At 39.0% G+C, this 27,832-nt stretch overlaps 2 protein-coding genes across 6 annotated transcripts in view; one reads left to right on the forward strand and one right to left on the reverse strand.

The window, feature by feature from the left end:
* LOC124163581 (chitooligosaccharidolytic beta-N-acetylglucosaminidase) overlaps positions 1–14,192 on the forward strand; it is a 44,276-nt gene extending 30,084 nt beyond the window's left edge. The window contains exons 3-5 of the mRNA XM_046540574.1: positions 3,022–3,443; positions 9,009–9,367; positions 12,935–14,192. Coding sequence (XP_046396530.1) covers positions 3,022–3,443; positions 9,009–9,367; positions 12,935–13,918 — 1,765 coding nt within the window. The 3' untranslated portion in view covers positions 13,919–14,192. The remainder of the gene's footprint in view (positions 1–3,021; positions 3,444–9,008; positions 9,368–12,934) is intronic.
* Positions 14,193–17,241: 3,049 nt separating this feature from the next.
* Positions 17,242–27,815, reverse strand: LOC124163628 (nuclear envelope phosphatase-regulatory subunit 1-like). 5 transcript variants are annotated; one of them, XM_046540659.1, is made up of 6 exons: positions 27,405–27,815; positions 26,976–27,176; positions 26,666–26,764; positions 26,282–26,353; positions 21,062–21,196; positions 17,242–18,122 (listed from the first exon to the last, which is right to left on the reverse strand). In XM_046540659.1, exons 3-6 carry the CDS (start codon positions 26,679–26,681, stop codon positions 17,974–17,976), a joined length of 372 nt encoding a protein of 123 aa, XP_046396615.1. In that variant the 5' UTR covers positions 26,682–26,764; positions 26,976–27,176; positions 27,405–27,815; the 3' UTR covers positions 17,242–17,973. The 5 variants fall into 5 exon arrangements, with proteins under 5 accessions (XP_046396615.1, XP_046396612.1, XP_046396613.1 ...); XM_046540656.1 differs by lacking the exon at positions 26,666–26,764 and having other exon boundaries at positions 27,405–27,814; XM_046540657.1 differs by lacking the exon at positions 26,666–26,764 and having other exon boundaries at positions 26,976–27,192; positions 27,405–27,814.
* Positions 27,816–27,832: the final 17 nt, after the last annotated feature.

Raw genomic sequence — 27,832 nt, forward strand, 5'->3', positions numbered from 1 at the left:
GTTTTATCGGCCTAAGAGAAAAGTCTTTCACATGGAGCGGATGATGTTATCATAGGCCGGTAATGACGCTGCTGAGATCAAACTAAATGATTAAGATCTAAGTTCCAAAATTGAGTTTGGGTCGAAAATCGAAGAACATGTCTCGACTTCGATTTCCTCGATCTTTGACTAATAAAAACCCGATTTTCGATGTTAATCGATATTTCCATCACCAGACGAGTGCTACTCTGCAGGCGCGCAGCTAGGAATTAAGGCTAGTGGGATTTAGGAGCAACTAATACTGGGGGGTATGGATTACGGGAGGTGTGGGTGCCTCCCCCAGAAAATTTTAAAATAAAGTGGTTCCAAAGGGTAAGTTTTACGGCTTTCTGAGGGATATTTTTTCATCCTTACACTGCTCTACAATTAATATTTATCCAATTGAGTAAAATGGATTAAATTTTAAAATTTCTCTGAGTTCTGGGGGAGTTTTATCACCCAAGCTTCCCCCTCGCTGCGCCAATGCCACTCTGAGTTCGTCATAAATACTAACATCGCCAAGCGATGCCTCACAATACTTTCATAGTTATTATAAAAAATTAATTACTTATATAAGGGCCAGACTTCTGAAAAAGTCCTCGGATTTTCCCTCATATGTCATTTGTTTACCGGAAAAAGAAATTACACTCGTGATTACGGTGGAGTTCGGATTGAGCTTGAATCACCCTAACATTTTCCTCTCCCCCTGAGGGATAGGCATTTTTCACCTAGTTCAGAGCAACTTACCTTGGCGTAACTAAGAAGTTGAAAACTGAAAAAGAGCGTCTATTGGTCCACAACAATAGCGATTTAGGATAGCTAATATTTGATAAAAGCCCTCTTCCAAGGAAAAGTTTCTCTCCCAATTAACTAGTAGAGGGAGGAAAGTTTTTTTATCGAGAGATATGAAAACTATCGAAGTCCATTAAAATAAATTCCACGATTAGGCACTGTTCATACTGTGATGAAAGGATTGTGTCATTACTCGTTCTGGTTCATAATGATTCAAGTTACACCAATTTAAGTTGCAGTTCAAGTTGTACCATAGAGTAACAAGGAGGGCAAACGCTTATAGGAGAATTGTTGCGCATTTCTTCTTTCAGCTATTCTCCGCTACATGTCAATGATGTTCTCAAACGATTTCCTCTGGTTTTCTTTCACTTTATGTTTGTACCTGGTTGAGGCTGGTAGCCACATGTAACACATACGAATAAAGTGATACCGCGATGAATGTGTAGAATTCACAATGAATATTTGAAACTACAAATACTATTATGACGAACGTTTTAACGGGCCATCGCGGCCTATCTCACACTGTACTTCCCTCTTTATTTAATAATCGGCTTTTGCCCTATCTATGGAAATTCTATTCTCTACATCCCTCTTCCCCTGGAGGGGGGATGAATGACTGGAAATCCCTGGAGGCGTCGTCGGGCGCTCATCGTGACGGCGCGGCGCCTCCTATCATAGGTCGTGACGGCGCCTTTTTTCCTTCTTCTGTCCTTCCCCTACTGGGTGTGCGGGCGTCTCGGACTTGTCTCGTCTCGTCTAGGCCTGCACTAGTCTTGGCCCTCAGGAGTCAAACCCCGCTAGCCCGCCGTGGGAACTCGTTTCCGCTGCCTCGTATACGTGTGTCAGTGGCGGATACATATGGGGCCCCCCCCCCCCCTTACGGGGCCGTCCGCATTGCCTAACATTGCAGAACCACAATTGTAACTTTTTTTAAATCATAATATGGCATTGCCTTGTATATGCGTATTATAAGTTTAAGTAAAAATATCTTAAACTTTGTGACTTAATTATTTGTCATTACGACAAAAGTAAAGGTAGCTCCAGATATATTTTGCGCCCCCCTTTATTTTTTTCTGTATCCGCTACTGGTATCTATAATCAGTTTAAATTAAACTTTCTCAAACTTAGCATGTAACTTGATTATTTTTTTGGTTACGATAAAAGTAAAGGAAGCTCAAGATAACTTTAGCGCCCCCCCCCCCTCCGTCCTTTGAGTTTTTTCTCTGTATCCTCCGCTATCCTCCAATCAAAAACCCTTTAACCGTTTCCAGTCAAATGTTTCCATTTGAGAACGGATTTATAAAAATTCATGAAAATTATATTCCGTATCTGCGATTACTTTCATAGCTTTTGCTGTGTAAATGAAGTATAAAAGTATTTTTCGAAGTGAATCGCATGACTTGTGTATACATTGGTCGTTAATTATGCCTTTTCGAAACTGGTTATTTTCATCACATCTGTAGTGGTATAGAGTAAGTATATACTTACTCTATGGTAGTGGGCATGCGGTTTACACGATATTTTCCCTTACACTCGCTCTCCAGTGACAAATACTCATTTATTCGAAAGAAATTTGTTTTTTTTTGCCCAAATAAGTAAATAGAAAGTCGCAAAGATGGAATTCCATTCTGTTCTTCTCACTCAAACAGTTTTATATACCAGTGGCGTAACTATGGGGGGGGAGGGGGAATGAGGGGATAGATCCCCCCCAAAAGCCTCGGAGAAATTTAAAAAAATTATTTAACGCTATTGTCTAGTTTTGACATTTAATAACTGCATCTGCTTCAAGTTAAATTTTTGGCGTCAAAATGATGCACAACGTACCTTCAGGCATGTCACTTTTCAAAAGTTTCCCGACCCCCGTTGCCTGGGGAGGGGTTTCGCCACCCCAGGCCATCCCTTCCCTCCCCCCCCCCCCAAAGCATATTCCTAGTTACGCCACTGTTATGTACTCAGTATACATTTCGTTGTTAAACTTAGTTTTTCGTCAAGTGTATATTTATCTTTCGAGTAATAGCACATTTTTTGTGGCGTGTTCCCATCTGGGAACATGCTTGAAAACGCATTCAACAATTTTTTCGGGGTTTCTTTCATAATATCTCATAACTAGTTGTAAAATAAATAGAATATGCAAAAAAAATATAAAGATCAGTTGGTAAGTTAGTTCGGTCTTCAAAGGGTTAATAACCACGTTTCTCCTCTCCGGAACAGGGCGAATGGCGTGGTCTGGGGATGGGAGTGCGACGCGTCGAAGGGTTGCCGCAAGGTGTCGCTGGACATGAACCCCAACGCTGTGGCCCTCGACGTGTGCATGTCCACGTGCCGACCCTACGGTGGCCTCTGGCCTCGACCCACGGGCCGCCTGCAGCGAGGCAACGACTCCAAGTTCGAGCTGATCGACGTGAACGGGATCAGCGTGGAGTGGCCCGTCGAGGCAGATGCGGGACTCGTCCCGATCCTCAAGTCCGCAAGCGACGTGTTCAAAGGCAACGTGATGAGGCTGCTGCCCAACGCCCGCAAGGACCAGATACCGTGGGACGCGAGGCACCTCAAGGTGAAGATCGCGCTCAAGGACGCCAAGACGAAGAGGATCACGCTCGACACGGACGAGAGCTACGACATCGAAATCGACGGTGAGTGAAGGCACTTCGATATACATATTAGGTTGGAGCAGCGAGGGGGGAGGTTTTGGGGGGATAAACCCCCCCCCAGAGCTCAGAATTTTGTTGAAATTTAATTCATTTTACTTAATTGGATTAACCCTTAACCAGTGACGTGCAATTCTTGTTACAATACCAGTGACGTGCGGTCTGGGAGACCGCAATAAATCAAAAATTCATAAAATATTGCTACGCCATTTTTATTGTTTTGTTTAATTTTTCTTTGAATGCTTAACTATTTTAAAACTCATATTAAAATTTTTACACTCCCAATACGAACCAATTTGTCATAAAAAATTGTGATTTGAAGCAGGATCAAAAAACTGATACCAAAAACACTTGAGTTATAATTATTATATTTATGTATCAATATTTCGCCAGATTCAAAAAAGGCCTTAAATGTTAAAGTTGGAAGGCTAAGTAATAAGTAGCCATGACATTTATCCCGCTTATTCCTTTTCTTGATGCATTCTTAGTAAGTGCGGTCTCACAGACTGCTAATCGAGTTCAATTGCAAATTTACAGAAATTAATAAAAGGAACGTTAAATTCTAAGGGTGGGATGTCCTTGTTATGCAAAAATATGAAGCTAACGAGAATTATAGATATTTTGAAATCTTAATTTTGAAAATATTCATAATTTTAGAAATGCAGCGGTCTCTCAGATCGCAAGTCACCGGTTAAGGGTTAATATTACTTACAGAATGATGTAAATATTAATAAAATATCCCTCCTAAAGCCGTAAAACTCACCATTTTGAACCATTTATCTTGAAGATTTTCTGAAGAAGCACCTCCCGCTTACCCTGGCGGGTATTCCACACCCCCAGACACCCCAGTATTAGTTATGCCTAAAACCCCCCCTAGCCTTAATTCCTGACTGCGCCCCTGGGTTGGAGTAGGGCTCGGCGATGTATCGATGCATAGAAAAATATCCCCACATTTGGGAATTTTCCAACTTTCATTTATTTAGAGGATCACGCTCGACACGAACGAGAGCTACGACATCGAAATTGACAGTGAGAGAAGGGACTTTGATATATTAGGTGAGGCTAGAGCTCGGCGATGTATCAATACAGAGAAAAATATCCCCACATTTAGGAATTTTCCAACTTTTATTTATTAAGAGGATCACAGGATAAATATCGCATTCCATTACTAAATTATAAATATCCCCCAGGCCTGGGGGATTCTCAGAAGTTAGATAGGGAAATTAATACTAACAAAGCACTACTTTATCAATAAGCTTTCTAAGTAGTCTTACACATGAGTGCAGAGATTGAACACCAAAAGCAGGGATTCTCAGCAAAAAAAACATATAATTTGACTTCACGGGTATTAGAACTTGGAAGTTCCCAATATTGCAAACACTAAGCACACACTCAAGAGCTTCTAAACGATGAGATTCAAGTTTCAATTCCAGTAAATTAAAATGGTATTTCTTTGAGGGACACCAGATGCAAATTTAACTATATCAGAGCTAAATTCATCAAGAAGTACTTTTTGCTTACGATCACTCAGAAGTAGCATATCCTGTTAACTATTTTTGCATCTAACCTGACTGTAATTTGAATATTTTTTAATGTTGTACGTACTTGTTTAAGAAATTAATAGTCCCTTACAAGTAAAATCCACTTCTTCAAAAAGAAACTAGCATATTTGCAAGCTGAATTTCATCACATCTATCACCATACATTAGAAGTAAAGCCATTATGAGTAATGATCATCATGTAGTCCCTAATCCCCATGGGTGAATAAATTCTGAGAATATATCCTGAGCATATATATCCTAAATACAAGGGTATACATTATCACCAGCCACACCCAAATTCATGATATTTGATTACAAGAGAATAAACAGTCAGTATGCTACTGGCCATATGTTTTGGGGAAACTAAATCCTGTTAAAGATGCAAAAAAATCAGCTTCCACAGGGTAGCACAATCTAAAAAATTCAAAAAGTTCATTGGCAGATGTAAATAACAGCAAGTGGTTTTCTTCCAAAAAACTGCTACCTAATTTTCCATTGCAAATTTCTTCCCTTATCAAACATGTTGACAGGTTTCTAGATAAAAGCATTAACAATGAAAGATAATTTCTAATCAAGATAGCTATTATCAGTATAAATTCAATGCCAAGGTCAAACACAGATTGTATCATTTCCAATTAAAGGAAGATAGCTTCCAATTGATGCTAACTTTTAGTCACCATTTATACTAGCTCTTAATTTTCCAAGCTACGAACTGAGTGGCTAACTTTAATGCTGCAAATATTGTACGATGCTTCCTTATAAGAAAGCCAACAAAATGACAGTTTTGCATTCACATTGTCTCATTCTCAAAACAGGATAATATGATTTAACTATTTCAACGGCATATTCAGAATTATGTATTTGCCACCATCAGCCTTAGAGAATTTTTCATTTTCTTTGAGATTTTTACAATGGACAAAGCAGCAAAATTTAATTAGTTAAAGAGAAAGCTTTTCATTTTTTATTCTAAATCAACATTATTTCCTTTTTTCTTTAACATACTTGGATCTCTTTAACACCATTAGGCATTCATACAACTGAAAGCACTTGGAACCCATAAAGGAGTTAGAACAAAGTATTTTTCAATAACTCATAATAACATGAGGCAAAAACCATATTGATGAAATAAACATAAATCATACAAACGTATGCAATAGAACAACAAATGACTTGAAAGGGAAAGTGTTGCCTAGATGAAGAGAGCAATTGACAAATGACCCATTCAAGGTTCAAATCCCAAGATAAGCCCCCAGCAAAAAAGTATGCATGCATACCAAGTGGCCAAGCAAAAGACGCTGGACCCTCCAAGTGAAAACACAACTCTGGCTCAGCATGACGGCAGCAAATTGAAATCAGCGATTCTAGAATATGCTTGTTCAACATTATTTTTTCAAATATTAAGTGATGAGAGACCCAAATTTATTCATTCTTTGATCCACAGCCCATTACTTGAGCTATTAGAGGTGAAAAATCAAACTTTAAATCTTCAGGAAATAAGTTGATGCCACTCGCTCCTGCTCAGCAGGTCACCACCTCTCAAATTCCCATCCATGCAAGGGACTTGCCCACTCAGTTGCTGTTCACACTCTTATGAGAGATTCCTTCCCTAGAGAAGTGGTTCTCCTGAGAGAGAAATCAAATGACGCCACCAACTCTTGAAAAGCAGGCTTTAAACTTATGAAAGAATGGCTGAATGAGGAAGATTTTGTTGAGCCACAACCAGGGATGGTAAGTGAAACGAAACAAAAATGTTTCCTTTCGACCCGAAGGGAAACGAAAATACAAGGCCTAGGTTTAGTTTCGTTCCCGTACGAAATTAAAATCACCAAGGACTTTAGCTTTGACTCGGGATGAAACTTTACACCTGGGAATGAAACTAAATTAATCAAAACTCCTCGGCTCATAGTTACGTTTCGATCCCAAAAGTTGAGTGGAGGGGGATAAGAGGGAATAGTTTCCAACCATTACGTTTGATTTACGTGCAGAGAGGTTAAAACATTGAGCTTAAAAATCGAATGGCCAGTTTGCATTTACCGTTCTCCTGTTAGTGGTAAAAATATGAGTGCCTCATGCATCTAATGACAGTAGGCCGCACCTCTACTTCATTCAACCATGCTTCGTACTCGGTGAGTGGGTTGAAACTTAACTATTCGAAGGTGAAGCACGTGGTCCCTCTGGAGCAAAACAATATCTGCATTTCATTTCGTCCCAGAGTTTTAATTTAGTTTCGACCCGAAGTAGTTTTGACTACGATTTCATTTCGACCCTGAGTTTAGCTCCCTGGGTTAAATCAATTTCGTTTCATTTCTACATTTCAACCCAGGAACAAAACTATTGAAATTATAGTGGTTTTAACTTTCATTTAGTTTTGATTTTCATCACTGGCCACAACTTCTTTGCCTACCATCTATCAAAAATTCTTCCAATGACTTATGGCTACAGGTTCAAGCGACAAACCACTTTGCTCAAGTTTGTGTGTCAAAAATTACTCACTGTGAAATTTATTCCATCCTGCCGTGTGTACGGCAGTGAAAATTACAAAAATTTCCCTGAGAAAAAATTCCCCTACGACGGGAATCAAACCATGGACCAGTGGGGTAGCGAGGAATTTCTTTTTGGGGGGGGGGTTCCAAAACCAAGTGGGAAAATTTTTGAAAAACAGGGTACAAACTAGGTAGAGGGATTTTAATCTAATTTTAGAACTTTTCATAATCAAAAAGCTTCATTTTTCAAAGAAATCTTTTGTTAATTCATATTTTTCAATATTTTGTTTTCTTTTATGAGGCAAAGTAATTGTATTTTTATACTTTGGAGGGGGTTCCCTCCTCACTGCACCACTGCCATGAATTGATGGCTATCCAGGCTGTTGCTCAGACCACCATGCTATCCAAGTTCCTGAATTCCCATAGCAATTAATTGATAGTTTGAGGTTAATTTCTCTGTCCAGAGTAATTTTTTTCTCATGGTAATAGGGTTGTTTCCTATTATTTTTTTACTGCCAAAATTGAAAGATTATTACTCCTGGAGTACGCATTTTACGCTTTAAGATTTTTAAATGATGATATCCATTTTTCACAATTATATGAAAGGTGAAAATTTTCAAGCGCGCGAAAACACGACGGCTAAGTATGATGCTGGGAAAACCCCGCATGACGTCATTCTGGTTCCCACTTTCGCCCTGTGAGGTGACCTTGGGGCGAGGGTTTGTGCTTCGCTGCAATGTAGGCTGCTAGCAGGTAGCAGAGTACCCTGCTAGCGAGTAGCGCTTGGCTTAAATAAGGATTATTAATACCTTATCAAACGAAGGAAACTTTCTGACCATAGGCAGTTTTAATAGGTGATTATTAAGACATGTTTCCCTGAGCTCTGTGCCTCATGCATGCATTGGTAATCTCAGATGATGTAAAACTCCTATCCACTCGTATAGAAACTAGGTCCCTGTGACCAGGCCTGTCGCGAGGGCGGGGCAACCAGGGCATTTTGCCCTGGGCACAGCAAGTTGGGGGCGCACAGTGTTCGCCGACGAAAAAATTTTTTAAATATCCTTGTATGTTTTACTTTCATGATCGATAAAATATCTTTATTACGAAAAAATGTTTTCAATTATATTTTCAACTCTCCCAATTGCAGATATATCAATGTTATGGGGCGGGGGGGGGGGGGGGGGGGGGCGCACGATCCCAGTTCGCCCCGGGCGCCAGATCAGCTAGCGACGGGTCTGCCTGTGACGTCACGTGGAGTGGCATCGCATGGGTGCCAATCTGGCCTTTTTCAAATGCGGTTAAAAATTACGATTTCCATTCATCTAAACTGGGATTTGTAAAACCAAATAATTTGTATATTATGAATACACTAATGGTGGGTAACGAATCGCAATCAATGCCTTTCGTTTTCTTTGATGAAGGAAACTACCCTATTCATGTAAACAATGTTATTTGTTTAGCAGAATATGTTATGTTAACCACTGTTAAGAAATGCGAACTTAGAAGTGCCTAACCTGTTTCAACAGCCATCGCACCACCCAGCATGGACATCAATGTACGCATCAACGCAGCAAACTTCTTCGGTGCACGCAATGCCCTGGAGACAATATCACAGCTGACGGTGATGGATGATGTGCAAGCCATGGGAGTGGTGTTGCCCACAGCCGTATACATCAGCGATGCTCCCATGTTCCCCCACAGAGGTGTCCTCATCGACTCGTCCAGGAACTTCATCACAGTGCCCGAGATATTGAAGACCATCGACGGAATGGCTGCTTCCAAGCTGAACTCACTTCACTGGCACATCACGGACTCTCAATCGTTTCCTTTCGTCTCCACATCTCTTCCATTGATGAGCACATATGGAGCCATCTCACCTGATAAGGTACGAATAGTTTAAGGGGGTATCAATTAATTACGTGAGGCTTTTAGGGGGGGAGGGGTCAAGCCGATTCTCACCCAATCTCACGTGGTGGAGAGAGGGGGTCCTGGCAAGTATCACATAATATTTCATTCCGAAAGAAACAGTGTAAAATGGAGGGAAAACCAAGTTGAATTGAGCTAAACGTGTATCTCTATTAACAATGATGAAAAAATTGTTGTGATGATTGGTTTCTGGGTTAATTCAGCTTTGACTCATTTTTATGGTGGACGACAGTTTCGGGTCCATTCCAGCTCCCATCTTTGGGTCCAAATGATATGCAGAGGAATTTTTTCTAATAGCAATTCGTGTAAACATTGTTATGTATTTGTTTGGGAGAATATGTTGTTCACCACTACAGCTTAATACCAAAGTGCTGTCTTTCTCATTTTGAACTTGCGGGTTCTCATGCACTAAGCACCAGTCAATTATCTCAATTGACATTTTACATGGCTCCCACCCAAACTGAAATGTAAAATTCACGGTTTTTCCAGGTTTTCACGGTCTAGATGTTGTCAAATTCACGATTTTTAAGATAAACTATTTTCGGCAGAAATATTGATCGCGTAACGATCATCGGCCGCAGGTTAACTAAAAATTTTACAAACGCGACAGACGCCGTGAATGCAATTGCAGCAATGAAATTGCTCTCTCTCCTGACGTCGCCAGCAAAATTCAGCTCCGGCTTAAGTTTGTGAGCGGGAAAATGGAGGGACCATGGTGCCGAGGAAATTAAAAAGTGTCTGAATTTTCGCCAGGGTTAATGAACACTTTGTTTGCCAGTCTTCTGGCTTTGTTACAGGCTTACGGTCAATGTGTCATCACGGCACACGAACCAACAATTGCGCTTAGAACATACTTGTGCAAATAAATGCATGGACAATGTCTGCGCATGACTGAAACCTGATCGACATTTCAATTTTTCTTTTGCCCTTTCAATCATAGTTCTAAAATCAATTTTGAGAGATTTTTTAAGGTTTTATGACGAAATTCACGGCTTTTTCAAGGTTTTTTCACGGTAGAAGAAATTCACGGCTAATTCATGGTTTGGGAACCCTGTTTTAATGGCATAAGGATCTGCAGAGCATTTTTACCCGAAGAACTGGAACGTGCCCGAAACTGTCATCCACCATAAATGAGTTGAAGCGGAATTAACCCGGAAACCAATCATCAATTTAATCACTGCGGAAGCCTCCATAATAACAATTTGTTTTTTTAATAAATCCAACACATTGAAACATAGATTAATGAATCTACACTGAAAATACAGATTTTGAACAATTTCAGGCGAGATTGGGGGGGGGGGGGGGTGGTCGGTAGGTGGTCGGGCCAAATCTCACGACGGGGGAAGTCCAAAACTCAGTAAAATCACCTCACGTAATAAATGGACTAAGTAGTGGTCTCCGCCATGACTTGGTGGAATTTACCAACCATTGTGAAAGATAAGCTATGACATTGCAATTCCACATAATTTATTTAACACGTACATACATCTGTGTAACTAAGTTCATTCCTGATGATGATGTTCCACGTCAACATCATTATCAGTTAAATAAATTATATGACATTAGAAAGGCATAGATTTCCAATCATGATGAATAATTAAAACTGATTTTAGGCAAATATCCACATTTCTTAGTAAAGGAGCCCGAGTATTGTTCCTACATTATTACACTTCTCCTCAAGTGCTTTTCCAGAATTTGGATTTTTATTTCATTAATTATATTCATCCTGGCCATGAAGTTAACATCACCAGTCCAAGGTCAGACATAATGAATAAATTAACAGCATTGTCAACATACACTTCCAGTCATTTAACCTGAAAAATAATAATTTTAAGTATGCTGTCAGTGACAAGGAGTGAAGATAATTACCTGATACCTTGACCGACAAAGCATGTACCTACAGCTACATATAACTAACTTCAAATCCAATAGTTATAAAAATGGCTATTTTTTAGAATAACATTTGGCAACATGGGTAAAACCACCTATAGCTTTATAGCAACATGGGGTCTTGATCATTTTGAACTAGCAGGTCCTCATGTACTAAGCAAAATTCAATGATCTCAGTTGAAATTTTAATGGTTTAATGTCTTCCAAACAAGACAGCAGGATCCTTTTTCTCTTACTAAAATGGTCATATTGAGAGTCAATGTATTAAGAGAGTAATTCGGTGAACTTCCACTAGTGTTTGGAGAGAGCTGAGTGATCTACACATCCAATATAACAAGAATCCTAATGGTCTAATGGCTTTCACAAATGCATATGCACATAAGATGAAATAAAATCATGCCATGAGGTTGTTAGAAACATCCGTGCAATAATCATACTTGGGATGGTGTTAAATGCAGAAAGATTTTATTTTTTTGGATAGAACTATTAAGATTTATGAGTAATCAATGACAGCTACTCATTCTCTCAGAGACAGCAGAACACAAGTATTTATTGCTAGTCAAAAAAAATTATTTGAAGCCACTAAAGATAAAGATTGGGAGAATAACAGTAGGTAAGGAAATTATGCTTGTAACTGCAAATAAATAAAGCATGGAAAATCATCATAATTACATGAAATGCAGTAAAACTACTGCAGTCACTACCAACAGATACCATCCAAAATTGTTTGACATAATTTTATGCACCCTTAGTAGTGAGGAAAAACAGATGAAATGTAATGCAGCCTAGAATAAAAGAGCCAGAATACTATAACAAATTGAACAGATACTGAAATAAAAATATAAAACATTCCAAATTAAGAATGGTGTTTTCCATGGAAATACTCAAATGATAATGCTAGGGTTATCTTACATCATGGATATATAAGTGTTATTAATCAATAGAGTTCACTCAGGCCCAAAATTGTGCATCAATAAAATAATTCAGCGGATGAATGGGAAAGATAAGTTATGACAAAAAGTCTTCCTCTTCCAGCCATTTTCTCACAACTTTAAAAAAATTCTTAAATCACTATCCACTTTTCATGAGTCAGTGATGTCATAGCTCATTTACTCATTCAGATATACCTGATCCTAGACTGAAATAATGGCTATCTAGAGTTGTCATAGGGATGACAAATGTGAGATGAATGTGCGAGGTTGAGGAGTAGCGGAGAAGCAGAGCTGCACAGTAAGAATAAGTGACATCATTAACTTATCTTCAAAAGGGTTTAGGCAGTTGATTATTCACCATGAATAGCTTGAGAAGTAGGTGGCAGATAAAAAAACAGAATAATAATTTTTTTTCAAAACTCTATCGCAATTGATAATAACAGAAGATTGGTGATTGAGCCCATGATGACAACTGGTCTAGATATGTACATAGAAAAGATATTTGGATAACACACTGCAAATGAGTAACACTTTTAACTTTCCTCTCAAACAGCCACCATTTTTTTCAGAAGCCTTAAAGCATTTCCTCATCACAATAAAAAAAAAGAAAATTTTTGACTTTCCAATTCCCCATATTAACTATAGAGATGCTCTTTTGGAAATGATGCATGGAAGGATATTGCCAAGTATGATGTATTTTCCAGGTGTACACTCCAGAGGACGTCATGAAGGTGGTTGAATACGCAAGAGTGAGGGGCGTCAGGGTGATTCCAGAGCTGGATGCCCCAGCCCACGTTGGTGAAGGCTGGCAGTGGGCTCCCAATTTGACCGTGTGCTTCCACGCTGAACCATGGCAATCATTCTGCGTGGAGCCTCCTTGTGGGCAGTTGGATCCCACAGAACCAGGCGTCTATCCCATACTGCACAATATCTACAAAGACATGCTCAGCCTCTTCGACTCTGACGTGTTCCACATGGGAGGTGATGAGGTCAATTTTAATTGTTGGAACTCCAGTACACAGGTTGTTAACAGGATGCCAAACGGTGGAAGGAGCGAGAAGGACTTCATCAACATCTGGGCTGATTTCCAGAGGAAGGCTTATGCAGAACTAGTATCTGCCAACGATGGTAAGAAGCTACCAGTTGCCCTGTGGACAAGCCACCTGATACAAGCCGGCTCCGTAGCTGACAACATCGACAATGAAACTTACATTGTGCAGATCTGGACCACAGGACAGGACAAGGTTATTGGCGATCTAGTCAAAGCTGGCTTCCGCATCATCATGTCAAATTACGACGCCCTCTACCTCGACTGCGGTTGGGGAGCTTGGGTTGGTACTGGGGTAAATTGGTGCTCACCATATAAGGGTTGGCAAGTGCAATATGACAACAGGCCGCTGCAGCTGGTAACAGAGCAAGGAGTACCCCTTGAAAGGGCGAAGGAATTTGTGATTGGAGCAGAGGCTGCCTTGTGGAGTGAACAGGTGGACGGTGCCTCTCTGGACTCAAAGATCTGGCCAAGAGCAGCGGCCATGGGAGAGCGTCTCTGGAGTGATCCAGATGAGGGCTGGAAGGAAGCAGAGCACAGAATGCTGCGACATAGGGAGAGACTGGTGGAGAGAGGAGTAGGGGCAGATTCTCTGGAGCCACTGTGGTGCCTTCATAATCAAGGCAGTTGCTACTTGTAGAAAACCTTGAGAAGACGACAATAATATGACAGTAATGTTGTCAGCTGCCTTCAACTCATGTTTGATTTAATCACAAAGAAAGAGACTGCAGTCTCGGGTCACATTAAGTGCAAGATTTGAATCCCATTTCAAAGTCATGATTTTTCTATTTAACTAGAAACTGTATCCCATCATGAGCAATCACTTCCTTGCTGTGCAAGAACAAATTTATCATTGCTTTGTTGTGTTGAAATTGGAGACACAATGTATGAAAATAAAAACAAAGTCTATATCACTCATCATTTTATTAATAGCTTCACTCATGATCCCACATAATGTGCAGAGTTATGGGGCATATGAGCACTAACTTTGAAAACAAAATTAATTTTCATTAATAAGAAAGAGCACCTTCCATTCAACAAGTATACCTGATAACATCTCGACAGGTAAGAGACAAAATGGCTCTTTCGAGCCTTTCAATTATTTATCTTAAGCCTACGTATTTTTTTACACAGGTTTGCTGAATTAAGCATTTTCTAAACCTGGGGTGACCAAGTAAAAAGGTTGAACAACTGAATGACTATTTTACTAGCCTTCCAAAACTGAATAGCTTTTTTTTAAATCAATACCTACTTGGTTGATAAATAGAGTGCTGATAATCTTCCACACAAGCAAGGAAGGGTTATCAAGCACAGATATGTGATATGTTCAGGGAGGAAATCACATAAGAAAGTACTGGATGTATGCATTGTCACAAGGCAATAGCTTCTGCGGTTACTTTCCATAATTTCTCAAGAGGTGATACATTAATGTACAAATTTTGGCTTTAGCCTAGAGACTGTACTCATGCACCCTATTACGCTTATTTGTGGCATTAAATATTAAACAGCAATACACTACCTTGTCCAGTGAGGATAAAAATCTACATAGGAAGATGTCTTGGGTTAAAAATGTATTCCGACAATGTCACATTGTTGTGCATCATGCTGTTGCACATCAGTCCATGAGACAATACACTACTTCTTCAACTTCATGATCTGATATAAACATGTAGACCCGAACTACTACAGTAGCTATGGGTTTGGTTTCTATCTTCACCATTTCCTCAAGAGAATTCCATCACGACATAATGTAAAATGAGTGAAGTAGCTGCAACACCTCAGGATAATAATGTGGAAGTTTTACTGTGCCTTCCACTTCACAGTACTGCAGCCATTAAAGTAAATTTTACCACACCTTAAGTGAAATGTGTGTAGCTGTACCGATTGATAGTCTCCACCTCAACACAAATGAGGAAGAGCTACAACCTTTTCCCCTCAATGATGAGAGAGGCACAATAGAAGGCCTCTAGTTGCCAAGTCACAGCATCGTCACACATTTATGTATCATTTAAATGGCCCACATTACCCAAGAATAGACCCTCTAATTGCCGTTGCTTTTTGTCTAAGACTGCTTATTCGATGAGGAAACTCTTACCTCACAGCTAACCTCCATATCTAGAGGTCTACCCACCATCCACAACCAGGTGGATGCACTCGGAGGCTTTAAGATCAGCCACGAGCCTAAAACAAATAGTCCTTTTAACCCTTTCGCGCCGAATGCCGCACCTGTGCGGCGAGGATTTTCTTCCATAAACAACGAATGCCACACCTGTGCGGCGTGAATTTTCCTTCCCAAACCAACGAATGCCGCACCTGTGCAGCACAGGTCGAAAAAAGTAACCGTGGCGGACACAATAGACCCACGGTTGCGGTCGCCCTTCGGGATCCGCCTTAGTGCGAGCCCAGTCCCTTCTTCGGCCGCTCAGGTCGACCCTTTCCTATCCTCTCCACGTGGTCAACTACTGTTATTTGCAGTGTGTTTTCCAAAAAAATATTTGTTGCTTACTTTTGAAATCCAATGCTATAAATGAATTCTCCTTTTTTTGCTGACCACATGGAAATTTCAAACAAAATTCTGACGTTAATATCAACGGAGTTATAGATCAACTTGTAAATATACTAAATCCGTCTATATCAACGTTAGAACTTTGTTTAAAATTTCTGCACGCACAGAAAAAAAACACACAATTCATTTTGAATGTAAAAAATTTGATGCAAGCAACGAATATTTGCATATATTTTAGCCAGTTGACCGCGGACTCGTACTAGGAAGGGGCTTTTAATCCTTCTTGGATCTGGGACAGAGGCCAAGGAAAGGGATCGGCGCCCCACTGAGTTGGGTCCAAAAATGGTTAGGGAGGGAACCACTGCCTTCAGTCGACGCAAAATAGCTTCGTACAGGGGAGTAAAGAAAGCTTTCAAGAGACTCGTATTGAGGAAGAATTTCCCTCAACGAAGGTCCGGCGCGAAAGGGTTAAGCAGCTCATAAATGTTACTGTATTAATTCATAGCAGCCGTAAGGAAATGGCAAGGTTCTAAGTTTATAGCACTCAATCAACGCCACATTTATATCATTCTAGTAGAATAACTCATAATTCTGATGATGGCAAAAGAAGTAAATAGTAATATATATCACTTTGTACCACCTACACAGAAATAATGCCTACAACCATTTTTAACCATGATATTTCCAAGCATGAACTACCCTTTTGCCGGTAATAAGTCTAAAATTGAAAAACTTCAAAACAAAACGAGGACTGTCCAATCATCCACCTTTTATAACGTGCCCTACCTTGAATAAGAAAACTAACTGCCAACTGGATGCAGACCAAACCCAGCTAGACATATACAGAAATATTCCTTGCTCAGAAAACCTAACGTTACTTTGTAGAATTAACTCCTCACAACACACGGTTGGTGGAAAGTAACAAGACTTTGGGACATTAACTAGAGAGAAAAACACTGGACAGCATGAAAATAAATTAGTAAGCTCATGAAGGCATGTTCAGGAGTGTGTATTCCCTTATAATTAGAGGTACACAATTCTATATTTTTACCATGAAGGCATCACAAGAAAAAAATTTACCAACTGAAGTCATTGCAGAAAATTTTTCATAGCATACCTCTTCGTCGAACGATTTCAATTGAGCTGCACATCATAAAATCATCTCTCTTTAAGTTCTCATTGTGGAAGCCTTCACATGAACATCTCTCTTCATTAATAAATTAAACTGATTTCCCTCTCCTCAGCATGATTAACTCGTAACTGCCTAATTGCAACCATTTCTGCTATCGGACATAGAAGCATAAACATTCCCCAACAAATTGCATTTCAGACACCTTGCGTAGAAGGTCTTTGTCTTTGAATGCAAGTATTAGAGATGATTCAATCACATAATAGGTGAAAAAATTAATCCAGATCCCTCCAACTTCAGAAGGTGGGCACATTCACTAGAAGAAATATTACTTTTCTTAAATTCAACTTTATTGATAGAGACTTAGATTAAAACAAATATTTACAAATTTGTGGCACTATTTACACACAACCATGCACACTTCACACGTCACTTTCTTAAGTCTTCAGTTTTACCCTCTGATCCACTCACTTATCTACCCTTTCAATAACTGCTAAATAACAGTGTTTTAAATTTAAAATATGCCATTTAATGGAAACAGCTCTAATGCCTGCCTTTCCTATTGTTACAACATTTAATCTCACCAAAAATTCAGTCAAAAGTACGCACAGGCAGGATCAACAGGGGTATTTGTATACACAATGGAAGGCATTAGACACAAAACAGAGCACTGACCATACTTCTGTCCATCCGTCAAGGTAAAACCAGCACCAAAACGCATTGAGGAAACAGCAAACAGTTTTGGCAAAAAACTAGTAATGCATCCAAGTCTGCCAACTAAGGCTATGAGCACATTTCAGTCCATTACTTTATGCGGCACCTCTACGTAAGCATCATAATGGTGGCGTTTGGACTTCTTCCCAGGAAACTGACAGCTACTCCTTTGCTTTGAGAAGTGTTCAAAGGTGACTTCAGCACCGACAGGTACGTCATGGGCCACGAGGCAAACTCGGGACTCGCTTAAGTTTGAGGTAAACATGGAACAGGGCGGAGCAGGGCAGGGGTAAGGGTAGGGGGGAGGGGAACTGTCAGGTCACCCGGGGGAAAAGAGTGGAAGGGGTCAAGTGTTTGTGGTCGGACGCGGTTTGAGGAGCAGCTTGCCTGTGTCGTCGCAAGACATGTTGAATTCGGCTAAGACGAGACGTGTCCTTGCAGTGATGATCGAAGGAGCAATCACTCTCTTGTGAATGCCCATCACAAACAGGATTACTGCATGATGTGAAAAAATAAATAATGTAAGTAAATTGTGTAATTACGTTAGTGACAATACTTATATGTAGTCAATACTATAGGTAGGTACCCTAAAAGCCAGCTACTATTAATCTGGATCCCTTGGTTCATAAGCAAGCCTTTTGGAGTTTTCCAAATTTCTTCGCTAGAAAAACAGCTCTTCAGCATAGGCATTTTAGCTTTGATGGCACCATACTCCATAATTTAAGACCACTGTAGGCACATTAGGCCAATAGTTCTTCTATTTACAGTCCATACAAAGCAACAATATGATTAGTCTAAAAAGTATTAGTCTTTGATGTTTATTCATGCCTCCTAAATCACATATTGACATCCTCAATTTCGGAGGATGTTTGACTTTTGCATATCAACCTGTCTCTTCATAAATAACAATGAATAAAATAATTTTGCTTCCATTTTACCTAAGTTACCAGCCTTATGTCCTACAATAGACAGGACAATTGGCCCAAATAAAGGCAACCAATATATTGTCTGCAAAGAGAAAGAGAATGGGATTCATTCAACCTAGGGGAATTGGCCTCAAAAACTTCAGTAAGTCCCATTTGAAATCTTATAATAACTAGCTGCACATAAATATTGAGTTTCAGGGCCCCAAAGCTCCTACAAAGCAACATCAATTTACAAAGTATGTCTCACCACACCATACAATTCATAGAATTTTAAACAACAGATAAAACATATTTCATGGTTAGGAACATGAAAAAATTTGCCTACCTTAACAAAGAATATATTACCTCATAAATTACTCTTAGAGGACTACATTCTTGGCAAAAGCAAGTACATAATTAAATTCTCCACTGATGGTCCTAAAGGCCATTTAGCACGGGGCATGTCATTGCGCAGGTTAGCACTGGATTCATTTCTCAAAAAGCATTCATAAAATTTCTAAACTTTTAGTGTTTTCGGCTTACTGTCCCCTTGACAGTGCAGAGGAGAAAAGCTCGCGCTTATAGTCCCTGCCCCAGGAGTGTATCCTTGCGAGCCCGCCCTGGAGTCTCGTTTCCACTGTCCCCTTGACAACCGTCAATATTGTTAATGTAGTTTGACATCTCTTTTTAACCTTTCGAGAAGGCGGAGTTTTCGTCTTAGCATGACTACTGTACTGAGCCCCAAGAGACTCTTCTTTCTCGTGGTACGGAGCATTTTTGGAGGACATTTGTTAAGAAGGGTCTCGCAGAACCTTTTTCGACCCCTCCCCGCTGGGACTCCGCATTATCTCAGACTCCGAGAGTAGTTGTGCTCCCTCCTTTCCGGGTTTACGACCATACATGCGGCATTGGTTCGTGGTCAACTTATGTATTGGTTACATGTATTTAGCACATGGATAATTGTTGCTTGCACATAAATTGCAGACTTTGAATTGAATTCCTCATTTTTTTCTGAGCATTGTCAAATTTAAAACGAAGTTCTAAGGTCAATATTAATGCATTTAATGCAGCAACAATTTCCATGTTGATATTTACACAGAACTCGAGAAATAAGTTAATATTTATCGTAGAATTTCGTTTAAAAATTGTAAACGCAGCTCAAAAGACAAAGAATTCAATTCTCAGTTTATTTTTCTTGAGAAAAGAATAAATATTTCGAAAACTGACTGGATAAACAATTGCATGACCACGGTCCCTTACTGCTAAGAGGAGTAATAAAAGACGAGGAGTCAGGGTACCTGCTCCCAGATTCCGAGGGTAAAGCCTAAACCCTGCAGTGCTGGGTCCTGCAACAAAGACGTCGTACAACCGCTACCGTCAAAAACCGGGGAGAGGTAGAAAACTTATATTATATATATATATACAGCTTTTGTTCTATCGGTACTCAGACATTTATTCTCACACAACTTGTCATTTTCACATCCGATACTTATTTTTGAGTAGAAATTAGGGGCATTTTTGCTCAGTTCATGAGAATATTCTGAATAATATTCATGGTTACCACTGCGACATCCATTGGAAAAAATTGTTGAAATTGTGAGAATGTGAGCGTGGAATTAGTGCAGGGGATATTATGCTGCCTTACATCCATGCATTCTCGCTTGCGTTCTAGCAATTCACAGCTCTACTCGACATAATTTTGATTGCGCAATGACATGCTCCGTGTAAAACGGCCATAATAAAAATTAATTAATAGCAAAAACTACAGCTAATAACAGCCCATTAACCCTAAAATCACCTGCTGTCATTAGTGAAATGAAGCCTATACAATAGCAATGCATGAACTATGTTTCACATTTGCGGTGAAAAATTACAGCATCTGCTGCTCAGAGCTGCGAAGTTATAAAGGAAAAACTGGAACAAGATCACATACATACAATTTACCTAGTGATTGACGTTTATCCTGAATTAAAATCTATCTGTTATAACCCATACTGAGTTATAAAGAAATAGAGGCCTGTAATTACTATGGAAAATTTAGCATTTATATTCTCGAAGTATGCGGGTTCTTTGAATGAGTAGACAAGATAAATACATTCTAGATAAAATAATACATATTTAGGAACACTTGGACTTAATCTAAATTAAAGAGCTACGCTGCATCTTTTGGACCACAGGAAGAAATTGAACTAAAAGTAATTCATTTCATCCACTCATTTCAATAGGAATGTTTCTGATACCAAATAAACACATTCAATAGTCAATATTTTTGTTGTAATTCAGAATGACTGACTCTAAAAAAATCCACTTCATCCATTTCCACACTATGATGAACCAAAATACTATCCCTCATTTCAATTGCGAAGTATAGCGCACATTTACTACATTGGGATCTAACAGCATTTCCTACACAGATATCAACACAGAACACTAGCATAACAAAAACCACAAGGATTAAAAAAAATAACCATCTAATTTCCGGTAATTCCTTCTTGAGTTAAGAGAGGACGAATATTTTCATTAACTTACCAAGAATAATACTGGCAAGGGTAAAGTATGGATGATTCCATAATGACTGGGTAAATGACACTGCAGATGTCTGTGGATCAGAGAGCCAATGCCAAGCCCCAGCTGCTGTACAAATCGACACCACAGCAAGGAGAACTACAAGGAAAAATTCATACATTAACAACAAATCCTCATCCATCCTTAAATAATAACTTCTAATCAAAAATGTCAAGATCCTCCTCACAAACTGCACAGATATTGTGGAGCATGATTATGTATATCATCTAAGAAGCCACCATAGCTATGACTATGTCCGAAGGGGATTGTGAACGATAGGTTAACTAAGACCTTCCAGAGCCCCTGGGTAAACCACTAGAAATATACCTTAACAGATCATTATTCACTGTCTTATTTGAGAGTGGTCATGCAGTGGGCATGCATCACTCAGTACACATTGACCAGGTATTGTCCTTCATAACTGCATGTTTCTCTACGTTTGATAAGCGATTACTACATACATGCAGTATAAATGCCGCGGTATGCCCACTTGTAGCAGTAAATTTAGCGCACCCTCCGGAGCGAAATACCCTGCGCGATCTTTTCCATGTTCACATCTGAGGTACCGACATGATGGCACGATGCTTAGAAGTAAGAAACGCAAACAGGAGCATTGTAAAAATACGTCACAAAGGGAGAAACTCCCCTGCCTTCCACTTGTTTTTGACCTTGGTTTTTAGATGACTGACTCACGCTGAAAGCCAAGGCCACTCGGTTCCTCTTGGGCTTGCGACCGGGGAAAGGGAGGAGGGGAAGATAAAAAGTGTGTAAGAGGCACACCCCCATTTGCGGCTGCAATTTCTGGGAAAAAAGGTGTGCCTATTACACACGCTTATACGGTAAATGTTAAAATTTTTGCTCCACCATTCATCAACATCTACATACTACCCAACAAACCGCCTGAAAGGCATGTGGCAGGGGGTGTTAGGACACCAGCCATTTATATAATATAGGTCTCAATTTTGTAAAAGTTTTGATATATATTAACATTTTACCAAGATCATAATACAAGTGTCCATGTAGAACAGGATAGGCAAAGACTACAAAATACTAATGAGTCATCAGAGAATTAACACAGCTATAATGAATCATGGAGCTAAAGAGCTACGGGGTTCAAACCCCTCAATATGCCTGCAAGATAGTATTAGGTGATCCAAGTCAGCCTTCCTCCAAAACCCCCCAAAAAAAACTTTTTCCAATTATGATCTTGAAACACAACCTCTGAGCTCACAATTGCCATCAAATGGCAAGATAAGAGAAAACATTAGTATTATGATAATAGCAGGTAGCCCCTTTCAATGAAAATTAAAATTAAAATAAGTTATAAAACCAATGATGCACATGGCATATGCACAATACAATGGTAGAATTATGTACAAGTTGAACCTAGAGAGACAGAATGGAAAGCACAAATCGGGAGGATGAAAAGCTTTTGAAACTACAACTGAAGATTTCTCTAAAACATTCCAACACTACAAGGAAGGGCTTCAGTAGGAAATAGTCTTCATCCAGATACTTATAAAGCATAAATTGTCACATTACAAAATATGAACACTTATGATGATACATAATAGAGAAGAAATGTAGTCACCTATGCACCACTTTTTCCTGGAATTTTTATATTTTCCCTATGTTTTACCTTGGGGTATATTTTTTCCCTGATAACCAGAATTGTAGCAACTCTTATAAAATAGAGCTGATCTGATATAACTACTATTCATGCAAACCTATAATCAATGTATTATATTGAACCATCCTGTTTTAGCATCACCAGGATAAAGTTTTTAAAACATAAAAATGCTTTCCTTTTCGAGGACTTATTTGATCTAAAAATTATTATATCATTATTAACTTCAGTGGCATATTTTTGCCCGTTATTGAATTTGCAATCCTCTCCGTTAATGCATTTTAGAAATTTTTGGTTGCGTTACTCTCACATAGCATTAAGTTATGGATTTTAATCGTTTTGATATCCTTTTTATTTCTTGCCCTCTTCACTTACAGTGCAATGAATGCAAGCTATAACTGAGAAGTTTCTTAGATTTCTACAATGAAGAATTAATAAAATAACTTAATTATATATGATAAATTACACAATTCTTTTAAACGCATATAATGACGAAGTTTAACCATAGGTTATTTTGTACCATAAAAATATTCATGTTTAACTATTTTCTTAACCAAAAGAGATCAAGTTGGGTTAATGGCATTTACATTTTTTGGTAGAAAAAGTATGTGAGTATGCATCTTCAAGTTTCTCTGCATCCTAGTAAGCATCTTTACTGCACATGCTCAAACCTATCAATGCCATCACTTCGACTTTTCCCCATGAATAGATGAGTACATATGTTAAGTATCCATCCCCAGAAAAAAATCAACAGCCTCAAAAATATGGATTAAAAACTATTCATCCCAAGTTCCCGCTAGGTGGACCTATTTAAGGACTAATGGGAGCTTAGGAATTCATGGATTCAGTAGGATATGAAATTGCCCCCTCAATGGGGATGGCTGCAATCAGTGTGTGGGGATCGACCTAACACTCAAAGATCTGGCAAGAAACACCGGGGATACGTCAGGCAAAAACCCTTATAGGAGAGCTCTCTCCCAGACTCGAGAGAAGACTTCTCCTTATGAACAGAAGTCAATTGTGAACGGTAGTAGGCCTGCTTACGGGACACTATCATGTAATGAGACATATGCACCTGCTGGGGGTAACAGACTCAGATAGGTGTTGATGGTGTGAGACAGGAGAAGAAAGAACCACCCATCTAATATGCGAGTGCCCTGCAACCATGAGGACTCGATATAGACACCTGGGCTCACCTTTTATAGAGCCCAAGGTGGTAAGAGATCTTCCCATTGGGAACCTTTTGTCCTTTGCTAAGGACATAGGCCTCTATTGGTGATCCATTATCGGGTTAGCACAATGGACCTACAGGTCTAAGTGTCCTGGGAGCTGATCCCCCAACGCATCATTGAATCTAATCTAATCGAAAGACATGAAATATTTTTCATGGTTTCCTCCTAATACCAATACGTACATATATAGCCTCCCTTGGCTATCCAATTTACCCGAGATAAATTTTTAATTTTGTTTGGACTCATACTACTGGGGGATGTTACACCCCCCGGATCTCCCACCTAGCCCCCCTCGTCTACTTCCTGGATCCGGCACTGATTTCCGTCATGCATTTTACCATGCGTGAACACACTTTTGGAAAATTTTCTAAGCTGAAGGTTTGATCAGATTTGGCAACATCAAAACGTAGCGAGGTAGGGTACAAAAAATACATTTATCTAATGACCAATGGGTATTTTGTTATGTACCAGTTTATGGTGAATATTTTTTTTTTAAATTAGCTACTCTTATTCAGTATACCGATAAATACTAAAAGGCCCCATCAAAATAACAAATTTTTTACGGTTGCAAGCATGATAAATCATGTAAATCAGCCTCTAATGCTTCACTCTCATACGAATTTAATATAGGTTTCTTTATACATAAAATATCAATCCCTTTTAAAAGGGAGAGATGGAAAGATTAGGAAAAGGAAAGAGAAGAAAGGGAAAGATAAAAAATTTGTTACACTGTGGAATAAAAGTTTGATATTGTAGCAACAACGCACCAGCAAATATGCTCTGGTTAAATTTTAACCTACTAGTTTAACATCAATCTCATTCATCAAAAAATTTTGCTGATTAGGATTTAAATTAAACAAGAGCGACCACTGTCTTTGCCCAAATAATATTAGTGACCAATCTTGATGTGCTCATCAGAGAGAGAATGTCCACAGTAAACATCAGTACTGGTCAATATTCCTAGTTGTTTCATGGCTGTGAGTGAATTGTAAATCAAAGTTTTGATTGAACTTGGAACAGAAGCTAAATATATTGCTTGGAAAACTTTAAGAGGTGAGAGCATCAAAATTTTCATATAGCAAGAGAATGAGTTTCCACTATTGGTTTTATCAAAATCTGCTGAGATATTCCTCTACTATAGTGTGCATATTTCATATTAATTTTAGCCATAGTCGATTCTTCAAGAGCATCATACATAACTTCAGTCTATGCTGACTTCATGGAATCAGTGTTTTCAGCCAGCTTCCTTTTGTCCCATGAAACCTTTCAATCTGGTTTCATTCTTGGTGGGAAATAACTTGCATAGGGTCACAACCTAATCTAGTCAAACTGTGATTAACTTCATCGATACCGCCTTATAATGGAAAATATATATTGCCTAAGTATCACAATTTGGTTAATGCTCAACTTAAAGGCCTTAATAGATCTTTCAGGAGTCCCAGCAAAGCTAATCACTTACTTCGATGACTGCACATATTTCTAACATTATTCGGAGATTCACAGACATCTTCCCCATAAGTTTGCATGTCTTCTCCTCTCTTCTGAGAACTTTTGTCTAATATATCGCCTCACAATTAGAACAAAGAATCATCTTTGCTACTCAACAGATGATCATGTGAAGCCAACAGAAAAATTTTGGAAGTTGACCACCTTCAGTAGAGGGAGATGAAAAAAAAAGTGCATTCCAATGGGACACAACTGCAGTGCTATGGTAGGCATTAGATACGTTAAACTTGAAGCCAACTGAACCACACAACAAGATGATAAATTGGTAGCTTAGGTGAGTACCTGATGAGAATTCGGGGGATTCAATTTCAAATCTCGGTCAAGGAAAAAGGCGTAATCAATCAGTTCCTAACATGCTAACTTAACACACAGTTCAATCCAAAAAACATAGAAGCCCAAAGCCTGAAGAAGTCTTATGAACTCTGCTCTCAGGCAAAGTTCCATAAATATTAATAAAGCAAGATTCTACGAATTGAAATTCCTGCCAAGGTTTCTGCAGCGATGATCATGAGTGCTTTCGAGACTGCTGTCACTCACTACAGACAAATGCAGCCGGAGAACTCACATAAATGCACTCACCTATGAATTTCATTAATAGTAATTTTATGTCATGTCACTATTAGATAATTAATTCTACAAAAAGTCAAAATCATGAAATACAAAATACATCAGACTAGGCCCCAGTCTACCAAGACAAATGTATAACCTCAGTTGACTCTAAAATATTGATCATCACATTATGAGTGATGCGATACTACCTCGAGAAACTTATCTCAGTTCATTTCCAGGACAGCTAATTAAAAAAAAAAATATACTCACTCCTCCACCTGATGGTTGCTGGCTGTAAACATGCAATGACTTCAGTCAACCGCCTCTCAAAAGCCTTCAAGTCTAGAAAGAAAGTCAAACTAATTAGAGGTATGGGCTGAGTACAAACACACGTGAAGAATAGAGTTAGTGCTGAAAGTATTAACGAGTCATCACATTAGAGATGTAATAAGGTCATTAATGACTCGATTAAAATTAAATTACAAGGATAATTAACCGGCACTACAAGAAAATCTACCGAAACATATCCGATCATCGGTTAAGATACACCAAATTGAAAGAGCACTGAAAAAAGAATACGAAAGACCGGAGGTAAGGCAGGGGAAAGAAAGCCAATGCCAAATTAGATTACAGGCCAGCAAAAATGATACTTACCGTGGGCCCTGTTCATTTTAAACTGAGGAATCTCGTTACTTAATTGAATACAATAATATGCGGTTGCTTTCTTAAGCAATTCTATCCTTCAACCGTGAGCTTGAAATGAACAAGGAAAGGTAATGATATTTCTTCTGTCACTTTGTTTTTGAATCCTTCATTCACTAGAACCCAAACGTCTGTCTACGCTTATCACAAACCATCACTAAATGGTCAGGAGCACTAAATGTTATTGAGAGGTAGCGGATCCATTTCGGTCTAACTTGCTGGATTAACTGTTAAATTGCAATTTTTTAATCAGGTAACCCACCTGTAATTTTGTCCAATGTATCAATGTTTCTCTCCACTGTCATTGCGGCGGAGTGACTAGGCGAGCAGTAAGCGGTTGATTTAATATTCACTTTCTAACAGAGCCGGGCCAAGATTAAAACCTTGGAACTCAGGCTTAACACAAATGATCAGACTCTTGGCTCTCGCCCCTCTCATATGATCTTGGCCTTTGTAATTTAACCTGAAGCGACAAGAGACTATACCTTTCATCGGGAAAAGCAACTGCAAGCTGGGGGTATTTCATAGTCACAAGAAAACTCCGAAAGAAACTCGGCGTGGAGGGTGATATTTGTGAATTTCATGACGGTCACCACACTAATTAGAGGGCACTTTTCAACGTATGAGAGAGAATTCAAATCAAAGCATGGACGAGAGGACGAATTAGCATTCGATTTCAAGTATCACTAACCTTCACATGCTGTCTGCTCCAGCGACATATTGTAATCTTTGAACAAGCCGAAATAAGTTGAAAAGTGATTGGCCAAAAGACAAGTAATTGTACGAACAACAACGTAAGGAAGAAATTCAAAAGTCACTAAATACGCCCTGGAAGATTATAATTAACTTCAACAAATTTCAAGTTTTTTCTTGGCAAAATTAAATGATTATCCATTCTCACAAAGCAATATCAGACACTACAATGACCATTTGGTATTCCGGTTGAATGAAGAGTTACCACTACTTGAGTCAATGTCCAAAGATCACAGCAAATTGACTTCAAATAACTAGAAAAGATTTCAACGGTTGCTGGAAGACTAGTACAACGAAAAATAATGTTTCAATCATTTTTGCCTTTCACAATAATGAAGCCATGAGTTTATAATAAGTTATTATCAA

The sequence above is a fragment of the Ischnura elegans genome, chromosome 8 (assembly GCF_921293095.1).
Source record: "Ischnura elegans chromosome 8, ioIscEleg1.1, whole genome shotgun sequence".
In the NCBI taxonomy this organism is placed as follows: Eukaryota; Metazoa; Arthropoda; class Insecta; order Odonata; family Coenagrionidae; genus Ischnura; species Ischnura elegans.

What these genes read in the sequence shown, in the direction of transcription:
- LOC124163628 (XM_046540656.1), bottom strand. Translation starts at nt 27,018, where the DNA reads ATGACAGTGGAGAGAAACATTGATACATTGGACAAAATTACAG. An exon ending in AGCAACCATCAGGTGGAGGA is followed by an intron (nt 21,197 to 26,281) that starts GTGAGTATATTT and finishes TTTTCCTTGTAG; the next exon opens with TTCTCCTTGCTGTGGTGTCG. An exon ending in CCTTGCCAGTATTATTCTTG is followed by an intron (nt 18,123 to 21,061) that starts GTAAGTTAATGA and finishes CACATCATGCAG; the next exon opens with TAATCCTGTTTGTGATGGGC.